Source organism: Arvicanthis niloticus, chromosome 7, assembly GCF_011762505.2.
Source record: "Arvicanthis niloticus isolate mArvNil1 chromosome 7, mArvNil1.pat.X, whole genome shotgun sequence".
In the NCBI taxonomy this organism is placed as follows: Eukaryota; Metazoa; Chordata; class Mammalia; order Rodentia; family Muridae; genus Arvicanthis; species Arvicanthis niloticus.
The window spans coordinates 56089415-56110251 of NC_047664.1; the positions used below are offsets into that span (position 1 = coordinate 56089415).

General features: G+C 46.4%; 1 protein-coding gene across 1 annotated transcript; it reads left to right on the plus strand.

Moving 5' to 3' along the window:
• The first annotated feature begins 1711 nt into the window (after positions 1-1711).
• Positions 1712-12923, plus strand: Smim20 (small integral membrane protein 20). Its single transcript, XM_034509137.2, has 3 exons — positions 1712-1930; positions 11521-11577; positions 12283-12923. Exons 1-3 carry the CDS (start codon positions 1816-1818, stop codon positions 12318-12320), a joined length of 210 nt encoding a protein of 69 aa, XP_034365028.1. The 5' UTR covers positions 1712-1815; the 3' UTR covers positions 12321-12923.
• Positions 12924-20837: the final 7914 nt, after the last annotated feature.

A 20837-nucleotide genomic window follows, 5' to 3' on the forward strand; every position in this document is an offset into this window, starting at 1 on the left:
TCACAATCAAATCCAGTTTTCTGGTGTAGCTGAGACAGAGTCACATGGCCAGACGGATGCAACTTCATTGGCTCAAGTCCTAGGCCAGCCAGTCCACAATGGAAGAACCTGGGTCAGTTTGGGGATGTGCTTAACTGTCAGGGAATGGAAGAAGCAGAGTGGGGACAGGAGGACCCACTTATCTATGAAAGGTGGGAGAGGAGCTGCTCCCCAAAGACATTTAAAGATGGATCCTGTACTGCTATGATAACAAGCATACACTATTGGGGCTCTTCCCTCCTGTGTTTAATTCATGTATCACACGTTTCCTCTTTGCTGTGCAGTCATGTCTCCTTACCTAACAAGCTCCTGAGGGGGCCTGAGGAGCAGCCATCTTACTGCACAGTCATTTGTCTTCCTCCCTGCACTTCCGTTGCCTGTGGGACTGCATCAGTCATCGGCAACAGGCTGCATCCAGGATTAGTTATCTTTTCATGTGTTTGTTCCGTGGTAGGATCCTGGAGAGCAGAGGTCATGTCTTATTCATCTTGTGTCCCCCTTGGCACTTTGCCTGCTGTTCGGGGGGCATAGCAAGATAGTCCATAAATCTGCTGACAGATTGAACGACTGATTTATATGCTGTGAGAGCCAGAGGTAGATGGAATCCTGATTCAACTACAAAACTACAGAGAAAAAGACCTGTGTTCACCACATCATTTCTGAGCGATTGCAGATCTTCTCTGGACTAAATAATGTTGCTGAGGTCAAGATAAATACCTTCTGTGCAGCCCAGCCTCGCTACTGGTGTCATTTCTATTTCTAAGAGATTGAGTGAAGGCCCAAGGAATGTTGGTCTTTGCTGCCCAGCCCCCTGAGGAGATCATATCTTCTGACTCAGGCTCTGTAAAAGGAACAGGTGCAGAGGTGGAGGAAAGTGATCTCCACGGGATGAGGGAGCAGGTGTCAGTCTTCAGAGGCTGCGCCCCAGGCAAAGAGCCAGAGCCCTAGGGACCTGCTGTTGACTCTGTGCTGTTCCCAGGTTTTAACAGTTTTTGCTCGCAGCCCTCTGTTAGCTTTGGGAAACCCTGTCTACTTTCTGAAACCCCTGTATAAGTCCCTCATAACCCAGCACACACAACATGGAGAGCAGAGAGGATAAGGGATCAAAAGGTAGATCACCTTGGATGCTCAAACATCCTCCATGAAAGGCTGCTTTGGTTCAGAAGACACAGTGACTAATTTTGCAAATACCTTGCAATCCTTTAGAACCAGGCGATTTGTTCCTTTGTGGCTCATGCCCACAGCTTTCAAAGAGGGAGGCCCAGTGACTCGCCCAGTCTTTCAGAGGCTTCTAGCCAGTCACCAGTCACAAAATGTCACATTAATGAGGGGGAAGGGTGAGAAAGTGTTGTTGGTGACAGAAGAGTAAAACAGGAGGTGGCAGTTGGAGCAGAGAAGGAAGGACTAAGACACGGGGCGAGTAAGAGGTCAAAAAAAGGGCACGGGAAAAGAGTGTAGTCAAATACGTGTCTGCACCGGCCACCAGTGCCTCACCCTCCACGGTGGCAGCCTGAGTGCGAGGAGGCGGGGCTTGGTTTGAGGCTCCGCCCTATGCCGCGCCCTTCCTGGAGGTCCCAGCCCTCAGATGACCCCGCCCCACTGAGAGACGCCTTTCCGCCCAGGCCCCGCCTCCGAGCCCAGAGACTCCTCCCTGCATTCAGATCCCGGAAGCGAGCTCTGCTCCGCCTCTTCCGAGTGGGGTCGCGACCTTGAGGCCGGGAATCGGGTTTCCGAGCGTGCCGGGCCCTCGCCGGCCCTGCTGCCCCCTTTCTCGCCATGGCGGCGGCCCGGAACCTACGCACCGCGCTCATATTCGGAGGCTTCATCTCCATGATCGGCGCCACCTTCTACCCCATCTACTTCCGGCCCCTTATGCGGCTGGAGGAATACCGTGAGTGACCTCTGACCCCGCACAGTGGCTGCACCCACCGCTACCCCGAAGCCCTTCAGCCTCTACCCGCTCTGTTCAAGGAGTGCTGAGGAAAGAGGTGGATTTAGGAGTGAGGCTACCCGGGTTCCAGGCTCGCCCAGTGCAGCCCAGTGACCTCGGACAAGTGGCCCCACCTCTGACCTTCAGTGTTGAGGCTCTACATATCTATTGCAGGATCAGCAACAGAACTGTGGAGCATCTTAAGGGTCACAGAGGTGATGTGTCTGAAAGCAGCCTGCACACAGCAGGTCAACACTAACAGGAGATCACACACACTTAATATAAACTGAATATTTAATGTGTTGGGTTAGGCATATACAGAATCGTTGAATTTGCACAGCCTTCCCTTGAGGTAGATGCTACCCATTTTACAGATGGAGGTCACACAGCTAGTAAGTGGTGAGGGAAACGTTCCAACTGAGGCTTCTGTCTGCAGAGTCCCCCTTCCATCCACCCAGGCTGAGGTGGTGCTATAGTGGGAGCCTTGATCATCCTGAGTTGAAAGGTGTTTTTATACTGCATCATTGCCAGCCCCTAAGATGTCTTGGAGTGGAAATATTTCAAAGCTAAACTGTTAACCTGGGTTTTTTTTGAGTTTTTCCTCAAATCGTTTTTTTAGATTCTGCTGGTTTCCTTCATTTTTAAGCTGGTTGCTCACATGACAATGGCGAATGCCCGGGGAGTCATTTCCCTCCTTAATCATTCAGGTCCTATCATTCTAAAAGCCAAACTCTCCTTCCTGGAGACCTATACCTCAGCAAGGATTAGCACTTTGATACATCTGAAACCATCTGTCAGAGAGGAGAGATGAGACATTAGAGGATCATTTTGTTCTCCAGGAAACCTGAATCATCTTGAAGATGGAATCGGGCCAGCCCGACCTCCCCCCCTCCCCCAGGGAATTATTAGCTGAGGCTGAAGCTTGGCGATTTTGAAGCTTCATGTAAATTCTCTGACCATCTCCAGTGCCATAGCACTTGGTTTCTGGAGGCGAAGCATTTTAAAGTACACACACGAATCCCCTAGCAACTTCTGTTCATCAGCTCAGACTGAGATGGTCTCTGTGCTTCCTGCCTTCAAGTCTTCCCGCATGCGCGTGCGTGGAAGGAATGCGGGCTTGTGTAAGGCTCTGCAGAATTTGTCTCCATCCTGGATGGATCCCTGCCCCAGGCTATTTTATTACAGCTTCTAGAGTTGGTCTTGAGACAGAAGGTCTGCTGTGGGTTCCCTTAGAAAATCCCAATTCTGAAGACAGGGGTATGGCTCTTAGCCAGTGTGCTGTGTCCTCTATCTGGAGATGGTTTTTGCTTGTCACAGCTAAGGGAGAGAGAGAAGGGGAAGTGAGTAGGGTGTTAGTATCTACTAGGTAGGAGCCAGGATACATTTTCCACGGTGCACAGAAGTCACCTATGAGGAAGCATCAAAATGTGAGGGCTACCCTGCTTTTAATCAGCCAGTCAAGAGGAATCATGTCTTCCAGGAATACTCCCCAGTCTTTGGCTGACCAAGTTGCTTTAGGTGGGCAGGTCAGACTCTAAGGTTACCTACTTACCTTTTAGCTTATTTTCATTAATTCGGCCAACTTCAACCAAAAGTTATAACTAAATCTTTAAAAAAGGAAATACTACTTACTGAACAGCTAATTTTTATTGGAGGTCTTTTTTCACCCTTCCAAGCACTTCAACTCTACTAAGCCATGTACTGCTCATAGAAACCCTTGGTGGTAGCAGCTGTTAGCTGAATAACGTGTAGGCAGGGTATCTCCTCACACTGAACCTCGCCTGTTCCCCCGGCTATGGTGATGGTGCACTGAACTGAATTTGCAGGCTTAGGGTGAATTAAGTACAGTATTGCTTGAAGAAGTTCCTAGTATAGTCTCATATTAGGGATTGTATAAAAAAAAAAAAAAAAAAAAAGAAAAAAACACTGTTAAAAGGAGGGCTTGGTGAGGAATGGGATACAATCGGGTGTGTGCCCAAGGCCGGCTGGCCTGGCAGGAAGCATGTCCAGCTGACTCAGTGTGTGCTCAGGAGCTGGGAGCCTGTGGCGCAGGTGAGCTTCTCGGCCCATTCAGTTTTCAGTATTTATAGTTCATAACTGCTTTCCTTTCTTATGTTCAGAGCCCGGATTTGAGCTGTCATTTATGCCTGGTGCAGTTCAGATGTGGGGCAGACCTGGGCTGGCTCCAGCCTCTTCCCCTGCCACCCTTCTCTTTCTGTCCTAGCCATGTGCATCTTGTGTAGTGCTTTAGCCCCGGAGTTCCTGCACCTTTGGTCACTAACGTCACTGTTTGTCTTTACTCACCAACTCTTCCTCCTTCCCATGTGCCCCTCATGCCTTCCTTGTGTGCATTATTCTTTTCTTTTTCTTTCTTTCTTTTTTTTAAAGCTTAAAAGAAATGTGTGTTGTTGAAGGGTCCACATATGGCAGCTTGTATGTGGTGCGATGAGAGGACAACTCTGTGGCGTCATTTCTCACTTCCCTGCTTTAACATGGGCTGGGGGGGGGGGGGGGTTGGATTTAGGTCATTGGGCTTGCGTGGCAAGTGCTTTAGTGGCTGAGCTGTCTGGCTGGCCCCAGTTGAGGTCTTTCTGAAATACACCTGGTACTACTTCTTTGGTGAGAATTTGTCATGGGAACCTGTTTTGGTTTGTTAGGAAATGTGGAGCCCTCTGGGTTGTTGGCACTGGTCCTGCCATTTGTCCTTCAAGGGCAGTCATCTGGCTTGCTTAATTAAAACCCTGCAGTTACCCACTGCTATCCTCAAAGTCCAGCCAGTGGAGGTTATTGAAGTGTTTTAACAAGGTGACTAGATTCACTGTGTGCCAGCTTCAGTACCACTGTGGGGAAGAGGGACCTGAAAGGAAAGAAAGAGGCAGAAAGATTGGCATCGAAAACACTGTCAATTTTTGGCATCAGGAAGTGGTACACAGCCTGTATCAGAATGCTCTAGGGATTGCTGAACTGATGAGCCTGTCTTAGTGTTGTGTTGCTGTAAAGAGACACCATGACCATGGCAACTCTTTAAAAAGAAAGCATTTAATTGGAGTTTGATGACAAGTTCAGAGATCTAGTCCATTTTCCTCAGGGCAGAGAACATGCAGCACACAGGCAGATATGGTATTGAGAAGCAGCTAAGAGTTCTAAATCTGGATCTGTAGGCAGCAGGAAGAGAAAGCCACTGAGCCTGGCTTGGGCTTTTGAAACCTCAGTGCCCTCCCCTAGTGACACACATCCTGGAGGTATGTGCCACACCGACTCCAACAAGGCCACACCTCCTAATTTTCAAATAGTGCCACCCCTGGTGACCAAGCACTTAAATATATGAGCCTATGGGGGTCATTCCTATTCAAACCACCGAAAGTTCCCAGAGTGAGGAAGAATGGCTCCCATCTCCCTGACTCCAGCAACTAGAAGGTGGTCCTGGTGATGGTGGCAACCAATTGGGAGGCAGCAGTTGTCCAGAGGCAGACAATACCCAATCTGGAGTTGGAGGGGGCTGCCAGCAGTGTGCATTGGGCCTTTAGCCAGTGATCCAAGATAGGAAGACATAGTGAGTACTTAGAAGAACACCACGAAGGACTGATAAGTGGTCAGCAGAGAAAAGGCCCTCAAAGGAGCCTCAGATGGAGTGGACACAGAGAGGCTTTAAGTTAAGAGAGCCCCATAGCATCAAGAAGAAAGCTCTTCATGGAAGGGGTGTGGTCTCAAGTTAGGTTGCTTGGAAATAGTAGAGATTAGTGAAAGTATTCATTAGACTTATGAAAGAGATGGTATAAATAAAATTGGTTAATGCTTTCAGTGGTTTCAAAGTGAGCACAAAGATTGCAGCAGATTACAGAGTAAGTGAGCAGGCTGTTAAATGGACGTGTCTATTGGTAGGGGCATGGCCACCCTTAAAGCAGACTGAGGCACTAGGAAGAACAGAATCTTGCTTTTAGTTTGGGCTGGGAGCCATGGGAACACCAGGAGAGTCCAGGAGACTGAGGTGCTGGAGAGAGGGCAGTCTATAGAGGGAGGTGACATGGGTTCCTGGGCTCGGGCAGACACAGCCTCAGGCAGAGTGAAGGCACCAGTTTCCACAACTCTAGAGAAAGGGCAGATGTGGATGCAGGGACATGTGGCCCTGGCATGGCGCGTTGTGGGCACAGTAGGTCACAGCTTCTGTTGTCTGACACGGGATGGTAAGTGAAGTACGTTGTACAAGTGTTATCTACTAACTGCCTAGAGTCCTTTAGCCTTTCCTGCCTCTGATGAGGCTGACAAGATGGTTCATTGGCCACTTGCTGCCAAGCCTGCTGAGCTGAGTTTGATGCCTGGATGATGCATGGTAGAAGGAAAGAAGCAACTCTACAGTTGCCCTCTCACCTGTGTACCTTTATTAAGCCTAATGCTGTACCACCCAGGTAGGCGAGGAAGGGGAGCACAGGAGAGTGTCTTCCAGCCAGGTCACGGAGTGAGTACATCATCCTGCGGATGCAGTCATAGCAGCCCTCTACACAGACAAGGAGTGCCGGTCACAGCCATCTCTCTAGGCCAACAGGATGACTTGTAGTAATATAGTAATGGCAGCGAGGCCAGCTCAGGCTCTTTGAAGTAGTCATGGCAGAGCAGGTCTTCTTGAGCTGGCAGCAGTCAGCTGGGAGTTGATGTGACTTCTTCAAAGTAACCACAGAGTGCTGACATGAGCACACTCTGGCTGGCTGCTTGGCTGAAGGTCCTCCAGGCAGCCAGGATGTCAGGGAAGGGTCCAACAGCTTTCAGTTAGGAAACCCCTGCACCTCAATCACAGGGAGAATAAACATCAGATGGAATGCTTACAAGAAGGACTTTGTATTAATACAGTGATTCAGTAGCCCAGGGAGAAGTTCTCATCTGTCCTGAGGTGGACAGTCCATCCCAGAATGCTCTTTGCTGGGCTTCTGTGCCAGGCCCTCCACCTGAGCTGTTGGTTTGCTCCTGCCTCTCTGCTGCTTCGTAATTCCTCCTTGCCTCTGGCTGCCCTGTGTACATTAGTTATTCATTCAGATTTAATGTTCCAGAGAGTGGACTGCCGCTCTTAGGGGCTCGTGTCACGTAGAGGCAAAGTGTCAGGTCCCTCAGGTCAGCCTGCATGTGGGGACTTAGGTCTGGCAGAGAGTATAGGACTGAGCAGGTCCCATGATGTCTGCTCCATCAGGATAGGCTCCAGTAGGCAGCAGGAACGAGAAGAAAGCACTCACTGTGGGTCAGCAAAAGAGAGCCTAGTGATAGCTATGTAGCAGGCCACTGTGACAAGTGTGTCTCAGTGCACTTCCTTTTGACATTCAGTAAGATCTTTAGCTCTCTCACTGACTTGTCAGGACTTGAGTAACAGTTGTTCAATGGAGTGAGTACAAGGTCAATCCATCCATGATAGCTCACATCCTGTTTTAACTCTTGGGGAGTGGCAGTTAGCCTTGGGGCTTGATGGTCTGACACCAGTGGTTTGGGTACAGTTCTGTGCTTCTGGAGGGAGCCTAGGCGTTGCTTTTTCCCCTTTCTTCCTGTTGCTGGTGAGGTTTGTCTGAATACTTAGTGGATCATACTTTGAAGATATGTCTTATCCTACCTACAAGCAGTCCAGTTTGGAGTCTGGCTCTTTAAAAATAGCATGTATTTCAGGCATCGAGCTCAAATAGCGAGGTAGGATAGAGTAAGAGCGTTTTGTTTGTTTGTTTGCTTGTTTGCTTTTGTTTTTTATTTTGCTCTTTCCTAGTTTTCGTCTGATACACAGAACTACAAAATCCTCGGGTTTTTACCAGAATGCCCAGAGCTCCTTTATTCCTGACACTTGGGTGCCTTTGTCCAGTGTCACTGCATGTTAATTTCTGGGTGGACACTAGACCCTGACTCCCTGACCTTGTCCACTTAGTGTCTGTCAGGGTGCCTGTAAGAGAGTGAAGTGGCAGGGCAGCGGGGTGACGGGCTCCATGGGTGAGCTGGAGGAGAACTGATTCTCCCGCTTCTCGCCTGTGTTCTTCCTGCTGTCCCTTGCTGCCCCCAATTGAAACTGTGTTGTATATCTGCTAGAACAAGATTACCAGAAACCACTTGATGTGCAAAACGCCTTTCTTGTAAGGGCATTTCCCCTATTACATGTCAGGTGCTTAGAATATGCTTTTCACACCATTCACCGTGTAATGGAGCAGAGTGCAGAGACAGGCTGGTCCTGTTTCCTAACTGGCATTTCACAGCTCTCTGTTCAGCCTGGTTTGGGTGAATGTGCAGACATGTTTACAGTGCAAAGGCAGTGATTGAAGTGGCTGCAGCGGTGGTGTGGCCCACACCCACAGCGCCCTCACTGCCCACTCTGAAATGGTACCTTTGGTCTCAGCCAGCTGTTTCACACTGCTGTTCTGTCCCCTCGGCCAGCTGCTTCACACCTGCTGCTACAGCTGTGTGTTCTCAGTCTGAGTTTCAGTCACCATTCTGTCCCTGCATCCTCCTGGATCTATGACCATTTGGTATCCTTGGTCACTGTCTCCCCCTTGGTGTTTGTGGTTCCTGGCTGCTCCAGCACACTTTGGGTTCTGGACTCGCCTGTAAATGGATTGCAGAGCCTAGTCAGCAGCAGCAAAATGGGACTGCCAAGGAAGTACTTAAGTCTGACCAGCTATTTTTAAACTGGTAGATGCTTGAAGCAGCCATCCTGGAATGGTCATGTGTTATTGGACTTTCTTATCTGGCTCTTTTTCAGTTGCACTTTTTTTTTTTTTTAATTAAGAGAAAGCTCAAGTGACAGAAAAGATCCAAGGATGGAAGCACCAACCCCTGTGTCCTTCACCTGGATTTGCTGCTGGTTAACAGTCACTGCGTTTGCTTTCCTTCCATGCTCACTAGACTGCAGTCATCACCATTATGTCGTGAGCCATTTGAAAGTGGGTTGAAGACATTATGAGCTTTTATTCCTAAGTACTTGAGCCTGCTTTTGCTAAAAACAAGGACATTCTTTTACCTAATCACAGTATAGTTAAGAATTCAGGAAATTTAATATTGACACAACACAGCTGTCTAGTATAAAGACCATATCCAAATGTTGCCATTTGTCCCAATTACACTAGGTTGTGACTTGCCTTTTCTTCGACTGCTGATTGTGGAAGGAGATGGGGAGGTAAATGAGGTCTGGCTTTTCTCTGCAGGCTTGCCTGCTGGCACTTCATTAGAGCATCCTTGGAAAAGCACTTGGGAATCTGCGTTTGTGTGAGGGTCAGGGTGAAATACATCACCAAGTTGCACAACAGATCTATCTCCTACTGCAAACCTTTGCTCGTTCTCAGACTTAAAGTTAGGGAGATTCTTTTACCACCACACAAAGTTCCTCCCTGCATGTATAAACAGCTTTAATAACATTCCGTGGCCCTTTGACTAGAGAGAGCTATCCTCTATTAAAACTACAAATCAAATCTCAGCCTTAGCACCAGGGGGCAGAGTTGAGCTTGCCGGGATACTGGAGTGGGAAATTTTCTAACTCTGGGCCCACAATTGGGTTTTAGGCATTTTACATGGAAACTTGCTCACAACTGAAGTCGGTAATTAGCTTATTTGTTCACGTAGCTAAAGCCTCCTTCTGCCTCCGCTGCTTTTGTGAGGTTCATAGATGTTTGCTCTTCCTCCAGTGACAACGAAATAGAAACCTGTCAGCTTCATCAAGAACATGCCAAATCCTGAGAGACTGGTTTCTGTTTTCCCAATAGCAGATGCTGCATTCTCAAGTAAAGTGTCTTTGTGTGGTCTTCTGAATTTCTGTAAGACTTCCTTAGCCTCTGAGTATTTATTAAAACATTAATGGATCAGAGGAGCAGGTGGATTTAGGTAGGAGCTAATACCGGTTATCACTCATCAGGAACTAGTTTAGCTGGCCTGTCCTGGCCAAGCCACTGAGGTGGCTGCGTCAGGACCCAGATTATGAAGAGATTATAGCCTACTTAGAACAAGTCTCCAGCCTGTCCAGCCTCATTAGCAATTAGCAAGAAGGTGTCGAGACAGGGATTCCTCCCTCACATGGTTCTCCACTGCATGACAGAGGTTGGAGCACAATTAAGCATTCTGTCCCTGCCACCCAACTAACAGCTTCCTCCCAGTGATGCCTGGCAGCCTGCCAGCATCTTGGGCTCTGTAGTGGTACCTGCTTCTTAGAGAACGGGTTTGGTGCATTAGGATGGCCAAGTTTCTTTTGTCTGTGTATCTAGAATGCTTCATAACAATTATTTTTCAAACTTTACCTCTTCTTGCCTTCACAATGTTAGCAATATCTTAGGTCTGGGAAAATCTATTTTTGTTCCTGGCAAGACTCATAACAGTTAGATGTTTTGTTGGCTGGGCACTAAGCACAAGTTTGAGACATCCATACTTTGAGAGTTTGTAGAGCTCAGGTTTGTAGAATGTGGTGTCTTCCATAATGAGAACACCTGTGTTGTTAGGTGTCATTGTCCCCTTGACTTGGAGAAGGTCTGTTGGCATCTGCAGGGCCATAACATCTGTGTTGGAGAGAGGCACTGTGAACCCACTAGGCCACTGGGAATTGGTGACCCACTGTGCCTTGTCTTCTTCCTGCCTGTCTTAGAATTAGATATCAAGATTCCCACAGCCCCCATCACCCAATAAAATTAGTATTGATAACACTATTTATGATTGACTTTCTGTCCCAACGCCAGTTTGAAGCTAGTTTGGTAACTATCAGAGTTGGCGGAACCCTGTTTCTTGTACTTGCCTGTGAAGGTACACAGACTGACCTACGAGCTGAGAGTGGCTATGAAGAAACAGTCCATCTATTAAAACAAAGGTCTGATTACTGCATTTAATCACTGCAACTTAGGAGTCAACATCCTTGGCGCCAAGTCTTTCTTCTAAAAAGCCATCATTTGTCAAGACACTTAAGATAGTATTTCTTTGTTGTCACAGGCTTCGGGTTTCTTCCAAACCACTTAGAAAGATGTGACAGAGAACTTGAAGCCCACACTCATAAAATGCTTGATTTCTCTTGGTCTCCGCCTGTTGTGCATCTCCAAAGTGCCAGGCTTAGCTGCAGCTACAGCGAGCTCACTAATTGGCACAGCACCTGCAATCAATTAGGGAAGCTTCAATTATCCAAACCAAAGCCACCCACCCAAAGATTAATTTTCTGCTCTATTTCCTATCAAAAACATAGCATATTTAGCTTGGAGTCCAGTCCTTGAGTGGAATGTTTTTAGCCACCGCTTTCCTGATAATTGTGCCTGTCCCTTCTTTTCGGCAGCTCTCCTCTTGTAACATCACACCCACCAGCTCCTCAAAGCTGTTCTTTCTGTTATGTGTGTCCTTCCCAAAATGCTGAGATCACAGGAAAACAATGTTGGTTGGGAGCTTTTTGTTTGAAGTGTGGCTCTTTTTACAACTAGGATCTAGCCTCTACAACCTAAAACCTTTAAGTAATGACAGCCCTGAATTGGATCACATTCTTAAGTATGCTTTGTAATTGGCCCATGTAAATAGAAAAAAAAAAAAATGTCCATACCTCCTTTCTAAAGAGTTTGTTCTGTTGTGTTTCTCAGAGAAGGAGCAGGCTGTGAATCGAGCTGGTATTGTCCAGGAAGATGTGCAGCCACCAGGTAAACTTAAAAATTCCAGACAATCCCTTCTGGGGCAAGTGGCATGAGTGTTTGCTTTACTGTGGAGTGAGGGTGGTTTTTCTCTCTGGAACCTGCTTTGTTCATTATTTTATGATAGTTCCTATCTTGTCAGGGCTATCTAATACTTCATGCTAATATTTCAGTACCTGGTACTTTTCACACAATTGCTGGGCCCCTCAAAATACTTGGTAAGTGGACATGAACTGTAATTAAGTATGCAGCAGACCACCTGCTGTCGAGACTCCCATACCAAGCACCTCTGTAAATACCACCCTCATGGGTAGATAGTGTTTAGTGGGGAGCTCTGGGGTTCAGTTTCCTACAGAAGTTCTTAAAGCTCCCTTCATTGATGATTGGGATGTTCCTTTAAAATGATACAAGTTAGCGGAGTATGACAGATTTTCTAGCTTATTAACCAAACTCTTGCAGTCTGGGGGTCCTCGACTAGATCCATTTCTTCCTAGCAGGGAATAATTTCTAAGCCTTTAAAAAAAACTCCCTCGTAGCTGCCATGGCTGCCTTGTTGCAGGGTTCCAGTGGCTGCTCTCACCCATTTCAGTGTCTCAGCCACATGGAAATTGCATGGCTCAATTTCCACATCATCTTGTTTGTTTGGGATCCAGGGGGGTGTGTTCAGTCATTTAACAATGAATCCTGATAGGGTGTTTGTGTTTCTTTCCATAGGGTTGAGAGTGTGGTCTGATCCATTTGGCAGGAAATGAGGCTGTCAGCAAGTCTGATGGGGAAAGTGGACGTCTTCATTCTGTGCACTCTGCAGTGGGGACAATAGATGGCTCACTGTGGCAGCCTGGCTGGAGAGGGAACTCTCATGCTGCTAGCCAGAGCCCTTGTGATAGAGACTGTGCAAAGACAGTGCTTCCCTTAACTCCCTGGAGAACCTGAACAGATGACACCATTAGGAAGTGCCTTGCGGCTCCATTGACTTTGCAGGAGCAGAGGCAGCCTGCAAGGCTGTTTGTGGAAGATCTGCTGCTCATGCAGTCTTTATCACTTCCAAGCTGTGATGTGAGCACAAGCAACCTGTGGGCTCAAGGTCTGTGGCTGCTTTGACACCTTCTGAATAAGCGATTTCAGTGCAAATGGCCTTGCCAAGCTGCTGCGCAGGGCTCTTTGAGCATCTTTCAGTTGATAAAGCTGTTTGAAAACAGGATCCTTGGCACTGTTTAAGAATCTACACTGCTCAGCTTAACCATCTCATTGAAAGTCACTGTGTGTGGCAGTAAATAGAAAGCAAGTTACACCAGACTATACCACACACAGTAGAATCCTTCCTGAGGCTGCGGGTATTAAAATGGTTTCTCTTAGTTTGCTATTGGGTACTGTTTTTATATTTTGTGTGTGTGTGTGTCTTTGTGTGTGTTGTTTTATTTGGGTGGGTGGTTGTTTGTTTGCTTTAGATTTTGTGTTTTGAGACAGAGTCTGTCAGACCAATCAAACCTTGAATTCCCAGAGATCCACCTGTCATTGCCTGGTAGAATTTTTATTTATTTATTTATTTATTTAGTAAATTGAATTTTGATGTGAAGAAACGTTGCTATTGTCTAGATTTTATTTGAGTAGATATCCATGTAGTAATGCCTATTTGTAGACAAGGTAAACAGCGTACTTCTTGTGACAGCTGTTGCATTAGAGTTTTCCAGAGGAACAGAACTGATGAAATGAATACATATGATTTATTAGAATGACTTATAGGCTGTGGTCCACCTAATCCAGCCGTGACTGTCAATGAAAAGTCCAAGAATCCAATAGTTGTTCAGTCCATAAGGCTGGACTTTAGTGTCCACCAGAATCCTGAAAAAAAAGTCTGTAATACCAGTGAGAGCAACGGCAAGCAGGCCGAGAGCACAAGCTTCCTTGCATGTCTTTCATACAGGCTTCCACTAAAAGGTGTGGCCCAGACTAGAGGTATATCCTACCACCTCAGAAGACCCTGATTAAAGGTGGGTCTCCCACTTCAAATGACTCAGTTAAGAAAAAATCCCTCACAGCTGTACCCAACCACTTGGGTTTTAGTTAATTCCAGATATAGTCAAGGTGACAACCAAGAGCAGCCACCGCAGCTGCTAATGGAGTGATAGTTATCCAGGTCCTCACCAGGAGTTGTAGCAGTGACAGTAAGAACCAGTTTCCTCTTGATGCTTATATTTTCTCCCTCCCTTGCTTCCTTGTCTTTGGATCCTTCTGTGTCGGTCTTCTGCCATCCCCTCCTCCCCATGTCTCCTCTTTTCCATTATCCTCTTTCATTTCTGGTGTTCTGCCTTCCCTAGCCTCCTGGTAGATGACTTGGTACTGAAAAGCCAGTCTGTTCTCCGCAGAAAGCCTTGTGTTTCTGTAGCCTGTGTTTTCAGGAGGTGCTTGGTGGCATAATTTCCTAATTGTCAACTTGGCATTTCCTTAACACACTGCTGGCTCAATTATGTAATGACTGGCAAACAGAAATGAGATTGATAGTTCTAAAACCAAAGTCATCATTTTGGGGAGACACTGCCTAACATATAATTGACTTTCAGTTAACAACCCAATAGAGAGAGCTGACTAATTAGTTGTGCATTTGCCTACTGTTTTCCGTGGAGGGGGCACCAAGAAGTTATGTAACTTTAAAGTCAAATCGTGCAGATGCTCAATTGAGCCTTATGACTGAGTACATCTGTTTGGAGGACTTCCGGGCTAAAGGACCGTGGAAGCAGGCTCAGTTTCTCCTGAGTCGGATCTTTGTCCTGGGCCTACCTCTCCCTGCCTTCAGTCTACCTTTTTGCAGTGATACCAGGGCTTTCTATCCTCGGTCACCTTGATGCTTGGAGTGGGAGCATTCTGTGTCTCAGGACTGCAGAGGGCTGCCATATCTGCCCCTTGAGTGGTGAGAGGTGCCCTAGTAAGGATGGACTGAGGGCCTCAGATCCAGGAGTCCTAGTGTGCGCCCCTCTCCCAAGGACAGGGGTTGAAACACTTTGCTTACAAGAGGCAGCTTAGGTGCATTTAGGAAACAGGTCTGCTGTTGACTAGATACATGGATTCTAATTTGGAGATTTCCTGGGGGGTTAATCATTCCCCAAGTGCTTTGAATGGCAGCGCTTCCTACTGTCGCCTTTCTGGGACTAGAGACTTCCCCTTTAGGGAAAATCAGATCATTACATCTTAAACCTTTTGATCTCTGGATAGCTTTACACTTTTAAAGTATACTATCCCAAGGCTGTAAGCAGGAGAGCAGTGGAGGGGGCACCCAAGATCCTGCTTTGCCCTCTGCATGCACAAGCACCATACATAACACATTTTTTAAAACTCCACATTGTGTTCATGCAAATTATATTTATAGAAAATGCACCATATTACTACAATCTTAAAGCAAAAAAAAAAAAAAAAGAAAGAAAAAAGAATTACATTACTTTAAAAGCATCAATTATGATTGTGTAGATTAATAGAATGTTGTGTGAGAAAATTTTATTTTTTGAAACAAAGTAATTTCTGAGACTGGGGGAACAGGTTAGTGGATAAGATCACTTACTGTGTATGCATGAGGACCTGAGTTCAAATCCTCAGCAACCATAGAAAAAGCTAACATGGCCACGTGCACCTGAGACCCCAGCACTGTGAGGGAGACAAGAAACCCACTGAGGATTGCTGACTGCCAGTCAAGCTCCAGGTTCAATGAGAGACCTGTCTCAGAAATAAGGTGGCACGGGGAGAGAGGACAACTAGCCCCCATTCTGGCTTCCAGCCATACTTGTATGTACCCACATATATTTTATATTCATACACCACATACCACATATAAGTACTTGAGAATATCTGTCCCAACAGAAGACCTTCTGATATTTTTCTGCCTTGGATCTGTTTTATTATCTCTGCCTTCACATGAGGACATGGAAGGGGAAATGTCCTCAGGGAGGTTTTGAATTCTTGCTCCTCAGTCAAACCTTTTGAGGATTGTGTAGCAGAATCTCAGCCTTTGCCTCAGCTGGTTAGTTGTCCTGAATGTGTTTTGCTGTGTTGGAGGAGGTTGTAACAGGAGGGGAGGAACTGAAAGCATACTTGCTGTTACTGGGATAAAGAAAGCTCCATCCCACCATTCAATTGCCGGACGGTACCTCCTGTGGGTAGGCTTGCATCTACATTTTTAAACCCACAGCCAGAAATGGCAACACTGCTGAGCAGTTGCAAATTTCAACCTGTGAACATTGAAATGTGTAACAGGACCATTCCCTTTGGCTAAGAAGCTCAAACACTGTGGCTCTGCACTGCAAGAACTGCCTGTGGACACTGGAGAGATGACTCAGGTTAAGAGAACCAGCTGCTCTTCCAGAGGACGAAGTTTGATTCCCAGCACCACGTGGTCACTCACGACCCTCTCTAAATCCAGTCCAGGGCATCTGATGTCCTCTTCTAGCCTCTGAGAGCACCAGTCACGAATGTGGTAAGCACAGATGCAGACAAAGCGCTCACACACAGAAATAAAATTTTAAAAGAAGTGCCTGTCAGTGCTATGTCCGTGGTCACTGTGTTCACCTCATCCCCTTCTCATACCATTTTCTTCTTCTCGCTTTTTAGTTTTGGTCTTAGACTGTATGTTAGATCCTTCATTTAAGAAAAGGCGTGGCTTTTGTGATATGTGTTCACCTAAAAACCCATTTATAGTTGATAGAGGAGATGAAAATCATAAGGATTAAAATAATACAGAATATTTTAAAACACCTTTTTTTAAAAAAAAGTTTATACATTTTTACAGTGCTGAAAAACAGCCCTGGAAGTACCTGGAATTCTGATATATGGCAAGTGACAGAATTGTGGCGTGGACGGAGCCCTGGATGCCAACGGTGGCCTTATTTTAGATACAGCTGTGTATGGGGATCATTACATTATGGGCTTTACCTGTCTGGTGCACCACTGAATTCTCCCAACTGTTGGCACAGCACACAGTGGGCACTCTATCGAGATTGATGGAGGTGATCTTTGGTTGAAGGAATGAGTGAAAAACTGGAGTGGCACTTAAGGACATGGGGTGCCCACCCTCAAGTATCAGGCAGATTTTTTTTATTTGTTGGTTTGTTTAAATTTGATTTAGTAGGAGAGGTGAAGAAATGTAAGCAAGGGGTTTCCTGAAGACTCCAAAACAAAGCCAGGCTGCTCTCTCTAGAGCAGCCCTGATCGTAGTGGTTAGCAGTGTAGTTAGGCTGTTGTTTCCTACCCAGAATGAGCAACAGACACAAGAGAGATAAAGAAGCCTTTGGATTCACTTGCATGTGATGAAGACTCTGGTTGGCATCTTGCATCACTGGTGTGTCTTATTTCTACTGCAGTTAATTACATTATATTTTGCAAAGGTCCCCAGGAGACTGTGAGTTAGAAATAGACAAAGAGCTATCGTTCGATTGTCAGAGTGCTTGCTTGGCATAATTGAAGCCCTAGGTTCAGTTCCCAGTACCACAAAAGGGTAGGTGTGCTAGCCCGCATTTGCAATTCCAGCGCTCAGAGGTAGACGCAAGAGGATCAGAAGGTCAAGGTAATGTTCTGTTATACAGCAAGTTTGATGGTAGCCTCTGAGTCCCAAGACCTGTGGGTGAAGCAGGAAAGAGAAAGAGGAAGGCAAAGGGGAAAGAAAAGAAGAGTGAGAAGAAGAAAGAAAATCAAAAGCAGGTGCTGTGGGTTGCCGTCTCAGGAGTCCCAAAAGTGTGGTGTGCACAGGAGGGAGTTTCCTCTCCCTTGGCCTGCTGTAGTCGGTAGCATCCACAGAAGCTCTGATGGAAATCCCTTGTTCACTGCCTCAGCCCACGCCCACCAAGAGCAGTGAGGGCAACGCAGGCTTCTGGAGGTGCTGAGATGAGCATGCAATAGAGGGAACCCTGGCTCATCTTCCTTTGGCTGGTCCCTGAGGCTGGAGTCTCTGAATCCGGGATCTGGGCAGTGGGTTGAGTTCTGGGTTCCTGACCTCTCTGCCGTTAGGTGGTAGCTGGACCCATCTAACTTGTCTTCCACGGGGTGCTATAAGGAGCTGCTCACTTGGCGTCTTTGATCCAGAGACTCCTCTGTGGAGCTACAGGCCACCACAGTAAGAGCTAAGAACTCACACTGATTGTCTGAACTTTTTCACATTGAGTTTCTTTTTGCTGTTGCTTCTGGGGTTTTCATAAATTGATAAGTACTTTTTTTTTTTAAAAAGCTGTATGATACTAATAAAAATCTGGAAGCAGTAGAACCGTATAAGTGTGACAGCCCTGTGAGACAGTTATTTTAAAATAGGTTTAAATTTTACTAATGGTTTCCTAATGTCTTGGTCTGTATTATTTATAATTATGTACACATATGCTTCTTCTTATATATGTTGATGTATATGTGCCTGTGTTGAACAGCACTAAGAATTTCGAAATATGACCAGTCACCAATTAATTGCTCGCCAGCATATCTACTTATTAAATATTTATTGTGTGCCTAAAAAGCAACGAAGCAATAAAAATAATTATGCTCGGAGGCCTCAAAGAAGAGGAGCGCTGGCTAAGCAAGACCGTCACAGATGTTTGCAGCTGTCTTTCCTACCATCTATCCTGTCTTCCCTGTAATGTCTATTCCACCCTCTTCTCTTTTCCCCTTCTGTCCCTGCTGTGGATGGAGCTGGCTTTATCCCATGCTACAGGGGTAGACATGTGGTCCAGGCTGCCATTCAGAACACTGGACAGTCTTCCAGGATTGGATTCAGGATGAGTACGTGTTAATCTTGCCAGCCTATTACCTTGTGTAGTCAAATGAAGAGTCAGGAGGGTCTCTTGTTCATTGAGTTTGGTGCTTTTGGCAGCCATGTTGACATAATGAAGCAACTAACATCAAAGTTAACTCAGCCGGGTTCTGAGGATATGGCTCACCCTCCTGGACTCACTTGGGTCTGGAGCAAATCAATCTAACAATGAATAAATAAAATTAGTTTTTAAAATCCTCTTTTGTACCAATTTAGACTGGATCTTTATTTATTTATTTATTTATTTATTTATTTATTTATTTATTTTTTACTTTCCCATACCCTTCTTGGGGTTGTACATAGGCTCTGATCATGTTTGACAAGTGCTCTACTTCTGAGCTATATCCATCCCCTGCACCTACCTCTGGTGCATTTCCTCTATTGAGACCGGAGCTTGCCCAGTCTGGATTTAAGTTTGCTCTGTAACCCAGACAGGTCTTCATGGACAGATCACAATCCTAACTCGACCTCCTCACTGGCCTAGATCCTTAGGGAGATGCTGAGTAGCTTTTGCCACTGTATTAACAATAGCACAGCGATCTAGACATGTGTCTCTGTTTTATATTTGTACTTTAAGCTTTGTCTTGTAATGAGTTTCTGTCACCCACTTTCTAAAAGCTGCCAGATACAATTTACCCTTCTCTTGATGACTTGGGGGAGCATATTGATTGGGTCTCCTTCCTGGTCCTTCTCTAGAGGGACAGAGGGGCCGTTGTTTTTGGTGACATCTTTGACTTTCCTGGTTTTGTTTGCTCTGTGTGTGTGTGTGTGTGTGTGTGTGTGTGTGTGTGTGTGTGTGTGTGTGTCTCAGCCTAAGGAGCAGGCATTTGCTCCCTCCCTGGTTTGTAGCCTCTGGCTCACAGTGAGACTGGAGAGTTGGAGAGGGCATTTGGCCTGTTAAATGAAATCAAATGCCCTCGTGTGAGCTGAGAGGCTCTGGATGGATAAAACCACATCAACTTCCTTCATTTCAGCCGCCCCAAGGTTTTCTGCTTTGTATTCGCTTTTTCCATTTCTTCTTTCTCTGGACAGATAGGGGTCCTGGTTTTTCTATTGTTTGAAATCTTTTTACTATAACAAGATGTTCACACTGAAAGATTGTGAGGGCTTACGGCTAATGTTGAAATACTTTATAGTTTAGCAAAATTATTCCTTTTTCTCTTTTTCTTTCTTTTTTTCTTTTTCTTTTCTTTTTTTGTAAGAAGGGACTGTGTCCCATGGTGGTACTCTAAGCCTCTGACCCCCATCTCACCCTTCCTTTCTAAAACCTCTCCCTTATTTTGCAGCCTCTTCCAGCCTACAGTGTCTTGCTAAGGACTGGGGCATGTTTGTATTTGAAGGAGCCATTTATTTGAGGCAGATGCAGGGATGATCTAGGCAAACTTGGGTCTCCAGCTTCTCAGCTCCTGCTAAGTCTGCACACCATGACTTACATCAGAGGCCATTAGCTTCATAAGCACAGATTGGAGTATTGGGCAAACAGGCCTGAGGGCACGAAGCATGCAACCTTGCCGGCTTGTGTGAACACCCAGTGGGGCTGAGCTCACATGCAGACAGTGATGGTCAGGGGAGGAAACAACTAGGTATATGGTTCAGACATTACTAAGAAAACAGCAGCTCTGGTGATGCTGCTTGTGAAATAAGCACAAGCTGATCTCTAAGGCAGCCTTTTCTCTTTCTCCCCCTCCCCCTCCCCCTCCCCCTCCCCCTCCCCCTCCCCCTCCCCCTCCCCCTCCCCCTCCCCCTCCCCCTCCCCCTCCCCCTCCCCCTCCCCCTCCCCCTCCCCTCTTGTTTGGTGTGGAGTCACTCAACAGCTCAGATACCTCATCACCAACCTTTCTTCAGTGTCTGGAACCAAGAGAGCAACACCCAGCTGTGGACAGACCCTGCATTTTGAAAGTTAGGTCTAGGCTTTTGGGGAAGAAGTTAGGCAAAGAAATAGTGAACCCTAAATAGTTCTTGCCAGTCTCTGGTGATGGACTGTATCCCTTCTGTGTCACTTCTGGTTCCCAATCAACTCTACCCAAACCCTAGCCTAACACAATGTTTCCAGAAGCTGTGTGAGAAATTGCAGCGAGTGTCAGAGGCTGGGTACAGACTGTCCCCAAGGTCCCAGCCTCCTGGCTGTGCTGCCAGCCAAGGGACAGGAAGACAGATGAGAACAGCTGCTTCTGTAGAGTTCAGGATATCTAACACCACGACAGACAGAGTAGATGAGTCTTGTCCTCTCAGATACGTATATTGAAGTCCTATATCCAAGCACTTCAGAATGAGAATGTCTGGAGATGGCTCGAGGAGGTGCTACAGATAAAACAGGTTATTAGGATGGGTCCTAATTCAATAGGACTACTCTAGCAAGAGACAGTGGGGCACACAGAAAGGAAGAACATCTAAGGACACAATGGAAGAAGGACACTTTGAGCCAAGGAGAGAAGCTAAAGAAGAAACCAACACCTTTACCTTAGATTCCTGGCCCCAGAACTCCGAGCAAGCA